Source organism: Eurosta solidaginis, chromosome 4 (assembly GCF_040869045.1).
Source record: "Eurosta solidaginis isolate ZX-2024a chromosome 4, ASM4086904v1, whole genome shotgun sequence".
In the NCBI taxonomy this organism is placed as follows: domain Eukaryota; kingdom Metazoa; phylum Arthropoda; class Insecta; order Diptera; family Tephritidae; genus Eurosta; species Eurosta solidaginis.
The window spans coordinates 39,283,033-39,288,701 of NC_090322.1; the positions used below are offsets into that span (position 1 = coordinate 39,283,033).

General features: G+C 38.4%; 1 protein-coding gene across 1 annotated transcript; it reads right to left on the minus strand.

Annotated features, from left to right (window-relative positions):
* Positions 1-3,068: 3,068 nt before the first annotated feature.
* Positions 3,069-4,160, minus strand: CheA7a (Chemosensory protein A 7a). Its single transcript, XM_067778770.1, has 3 exons — positions 3,882-4,160; positions 3,656-3,823; positions 3,069-3,404 (listed from the first exon to the last, which is right to left on the minus strand). Exons 1-3 carry the CDS (start codon positions 4,107-4,109, stop codon positions 3,255-3,257), a joined length of 546 nt encoding a protein of 181 aa, XP_067634871.1. The 5' UTR covers positions 4,110-4,160; the 3' UTR covers positions 3,069-3,254.
* Between the last annotated feature and the right edge of the window lie 1,509 nt (positions 4,161-5,669).

Here is a 5,669-nt window from a genome sequence, read left to right on the forward strand (position 1 = left end):
CTTACACTTAGATTCCAGGTGCCCTGGTTTTGCCAAGAAATATATGTGCGTCTCATATTGAACAACGGCATACAGGGATAACAGTGAGCTTTTTGAATGGAATTTGCAATGCTGAGCACAAGTGCTCTTTATCTTTTTGTCTTTTGTTTAAGGTATTTCCTTTAGCTTGCGTGCATTTTCATTTCGAAAATATTAATTTTGACACATTTTCTTCTAAAACATTGCTGAATCTGACAATCGTGGATTGTAAGTGAAGTGCCGCTGCTTCATAGAGAACAGAAGAAGATCTGTTTTGCAAGGGTAAGCTGGAAACCGTCTGATCACAGAAATCACACTTGTTCTTACTGCAAATATTCGTAACCAAGGCTTCATTTGGCTGTCGAGTTTCACAGTTCATGTTGTTGTTGTTGTGGTGATGAGTACATTCCCCGACGGCATTGGGGAGTGTTATCGATGTTAATGGTCCTTTGCCGGATGCATATCCGGTACGTTCAGGAAACAAACACCATTAACCACAACAACCCTGATCATCTCGGGAACGATTTTGTATGACCACGTGAAACCTTCTAGGCCATCTCGCCCCCTAGATCCATAAGGAACTTGGGGAGCCTCGGCTGTTAAAGATACTGGATTCGCGACGGGTAGGTGAGGTTGACAATTGGATTAGAGAAGATATATCTTACGCTGGCAACCCCTTGAAAGGGTTGCGCTATACAACCTCTTGAATCAATTTGGTATTATAGTCACCTGTTACGACAGGCATACCTGCCGCGGGTATATTCTAAGCCCCCAACCCGCTCTGTCTCTTACAGCTGATCTATATAGCTTTCACAAAACATATTGAGCATTTCAGTTTATTTCCTGCAAACAATTTCTCATTTGTATTAAATCTCATACCACATGCGAAAAGTCAGCATATGCATACCAACTCCCTTGTTTTTTTGTCAATGGCCTTGTCATTCACAGCAGGCGTCGAAATGTACAATTTCAAGTGTAATTTAATAGGAAAGTATTTCAATATACTCAAACTCTCTACAACACTTTTTTTACACACAAATGTCATTGTCACATATACTCACACCTACTTAGGTATATTTATGCATCATAACTCTATAAAAAATACAAGTAGATTATTGCAATAAACATAATTATAATCGCTGCATATGATTTTTCAATCACACCACCATATCATTTGATCGCCTCTTACACCAGTACAGCAACAACACCAAACATCAGCAGTAGCCATGTGCACTTTACCCATTCCCATGCAACACTGTAAAATTAGAATGGCATTAAAAGTGCAACACTGTGCTGCATTCATAGCGTTGCCAATACATGATACCAGCAGTATATACGTAGAAGGGTTGCCCAAATAAGTATACACATGAGATTATTTGTAGTCGGTATGAGTTGATAATGCAATCGCATAATGATAATTAAGTGGTTGCGTTACATCATCGTGTGACGTCAATGAGTTGTGTACTGAGTGGTGATTATTTGCTACCACTGAAGTGCACATCCATATCAATGGCGTGTAAAGGCGCGGTTTGGTGTGGCAAAAACAACAACAAAAATTAAATTTTTAATATTTGTTTAGGCATGTCGGTTGTCATTAAAATTGCACACAATAATGCTATGCGCGGTGGGGTGGGGTTGCACATATTGCATTTCATTGAAAGCAGATAATGTGCATATTGTTGGCGACACTTGCAATTAAAGGAGGTGTTGGAGCGAAATATGTGAAGTGTGTGTATGAAGTGTTGGTGAAATTGATTATGTCTTTCGAGTGTTGTCATTTAAGCGCGAAATATGAAGGATTAAAGATGCGGGGTTGCTATTGATACTTATTGTTAAAATACCTACATATGTCGCCTTATGCTAAATTTTTCTTTTCAGGCATGGTTATGTTGAATTGATTCGTCTTTCTTATGGCCCCGATGCATATTTAATTATGTATTCACTTAACTCGAAATGGAAACGAAATCCCTAACATCTCCCTTAGGTTAGAGACACTAGCCCTAAATGTTGTTCTTATATTACCACTAATAGGTCAGCTGTTTGAGAACGAAATAAGTGACAACGTACGGACTTTCAGCTAATCAGTACCTCAACATCTTGCAGAGGGTAATGGCAGACTGTCGCCTGCTGATGCCCTACCGGTCTTCAAGTCTATATTTTCCCTGACTCTTGGCATGCCCGACTCGTGAGGTATCTATCCAGCGAATAAGTCTTGTCGCACTCAACCGTCCTCGCAAACTGCTGATCAAAAATGCCGAAGCCATCGTCCAGAACTAAGAGCAAAATCTTATTACGCTGGGCATGGTCCTCATCGGAGTCGGAGTTCTGGGTCCAGTGGGCAACCGCCCGATTCAGGTTTCACAGTTATCGAGATAGGAGAAGCTAAGTATATCATCTGTACGCTACGTGGCACAGTACTGTGAGGGAGACTTTGCCAGAAAATCGGATCTAGGGACGAGGAAAGCCCCCTTATTCCACTGCTTCTTTCTAAACTCCCTGACGCTAAATGCCACAAAGAGATGGCTGATATAGGCGGATAAGCGGTGAGGAAAACGCAGTAAAAAACTGGATATCCTTCCCCATGTACTCAACAACTGCCCTTCCCACTCCCCGGCCTGACAGGGACGCCACAGCAACATCCAACACAGACTGGTACGAGCACATCTGTGGAAATATCATAGTTAAGGGCTCTCACGGAGTTTTAAGACCTGACATCGTTATACCGGACGAAATTATGCGGCGCATTACCCATAGTCCATAAAGGAGGATGTGCAGCTGACGGCGCATGGCTTCGTGGTCACATCTCGCGGTACTATGCGAGTCTCATAAGGATATTCATGATAAGCGATTCCACTGGTCCTGGACATATACGTGCAACACGTAAGCGCTATCACGCAGTTCTAGGCAAAGCGTTCTATGTACCTACGATGCAAGATTTACCACACGTTCGCACTCTCGGAAGGAGTAGCTTAAGACCTTCATTAGGGATCATAGGAAACAAGGCGTAATAGAAAATGTTTGGCTTCGCTGTTAAATGATATAAGTGCAAATTATTTTTTTAGTCCTAAATGTTTATTCTTTACTTAGTTACATAATTATTATTTAATCATAACTTTTATCTCGGTAGCAGGAAAAAAATTATACACACATCGATATAAAACTTCCATACGTATTCTGTTATATATGCATAAGATAATAATAAAAATATTGTTTACCCACTAAAAGTACAAAAGGTATTAAGCATCGTTAATGGTTAGCTCCAGTTCGAGGCCTGTTACACCCTTTTCACTATTTTTTACCACAGCAGATAGTAAATAATCGCCATCTGGAACATCTTCTACCATAAAATCTGTATCAAGAACATAATCTTTGTAGGTGTATTTATTCTGTAAAATGAGAAAATCAAATGGCAAATTAGATATGGTAAAAAATAATTAAGTAGGTTAATATGGCACGATTAATTTTTATGACGCTATGGCAACGCAACTAAAACAGCTGTAACTTGGCAGCTACTTTAATATTTCGTCAAGAGTCAAGGTATCATGTTTGGAATAAATTAAGTTAATCTTAATCTTTTGCGTTTTCGTATAATTCATGTGGAATAAGTTAAATTGAAAAAATATTAAATATTGCAAACCTTAGGGAACGGACATGTAAACTCTTCCGGTAAGTTCGATTTCTTTACCATGCCATCGTAGGTGCTCTGTAGAGACTCTACTAACTTACAGAAAGGCTTTTCAACCTGAAACACAATTGGGCCACGTCGTTTACTCTCACGATCGTACTTGTAAATTTGTAATTGCACCTGTATGAAAAAAGAGGTAATATAAGAATTCTGTACCAGAAAATGATTTTCTTATTACCTTTTGTTCATTGCCCAAATTCTGTTTGAGATCCACATCACCTGTCATACCCAATTCTGTGCGCGATAACTTCTTCAAGCGCAAAGTATCCCACGATACCCAAGAGTCATCGTAGTCGGACATTGGCTGAAAGGAATTCAATTCCACATTTCGGTCGGCATTTACAGACTTTAACAGAAATACAAGTAAAACTGGATAGAAGAGTGCGAGCCGCAAGCAATAATCCATTTTAGCGGCGTATTAATAAAATTTAGATAATGACTGCTGAACAATAGATACGCTATGTGGTTTTATAGTGCATTTCAAATCTTGACTCTGTTAAGTTATTGAGGCAGCACGCAAACTTCATGTCATCGGAGGAAACATTGTTTGTTTACCGATAGGAATCTATATACATATTTGTTTATTGTTTATTTAAATTGAAACTTGTACATGATAGCTTATATAACAATTGCATTACATAGCTTTCAGGAGAAAGGCGAGGTATATTATGAATTCATATTAAAGGCACTTACGGTGGGATAACTTAAGGACGGGAGCATGACGCAATAAAAACCGAGTGCGATCTCAATAATAAAACAACGAAAATTTGAGAGCCCTTATAATCCGGTTGTGAATTTTTAAGTTGTAGGAAGACAAAGTTCTTGATACTATTTGCTACCTGTAATGTGCGGAAAAGAGAGAAAATCGATATATCTCCAAATTGGTAATGGGAACATGAAATAAAAAAGAAGAGAAAACAGAGTAAATGGGAAGAAAAAGTAGGGGAAGTTGGAGGGAAGTGCGGAAAAGTAAAGAGAACAAGAGAAAGGTGGTGGAGGAGAGTGAAAGTACGAATAAGGGTAATAGTTTGAGCCTAAGTAGTAAAAAATAAAGGGACAGCCAGAGCTGTTTAAAAGAAAATTCAGATAAGCCTTTTTTTCTTTTAGCCAAATTGTCAGTGCGAGTCCATTTTGTAATATTGACTTCACCTGTCTTGTTTTATTACGCCATGGGCGGTATCAAGTATTTTACCTTCTAACTAGATTGATAAGGAAGAACTTTGCTTATAGCACTCTCTCCTTCAGGAGATTAGTATCTCCAGGTTATTATATGCTTCAAACTCTGTAGACAGTGCAGAGCTGGAAAAGGAATATAAAAGGTTACTTATGTCTGGGGCTTTAGTATGGTGGCCAATCATTCACACGCAATAAAATAGCATACATACTTTTTAACCTGGTTCGGCAACTGTTAGGTTGGGCTTCTGCAGCACAAGGCAAAGTTTGACTCACTAGGACGCTTAAGGGTCCATTACTGATACTTAGCATATACTTGACTTGACTTGGCGTAAACTTAGCAACTTAGCCACGATTATACTCCACTTAGCGCATACAATCTGGCATCATAATCAGATGTCATTTTATTGTAAAATATTTGCTACAAAAAGTGGTGGTTTTTAAACAAAGTAAATTTTGTGTACTGCAATTAATTTATGAGTGTAAAAATTAATTAATAAAATAAAAATAAATGTCAATTTGTATGACAAAATGTCAAAATGAAATGGAAACAAACAAATGGCATCTCAAAATGTAAACGTCACTTAGAACTTACATAGAAAATCAAAATTCAACAGACTTCTAAGTCAAGTTAAGTGTTGCTAAGTTTTGAGTAATAAGTAACATGCAATGTTCATTTAACAGAACTTTAAGTGACAGTTCTCAAGTCAAATCAAGGTTATGCTAAGTATGAGTAATGGGCCCTTTAGTGCCTGAACTCATTTTGGCCTCAGACTATGGTTCGGTGTTAGAA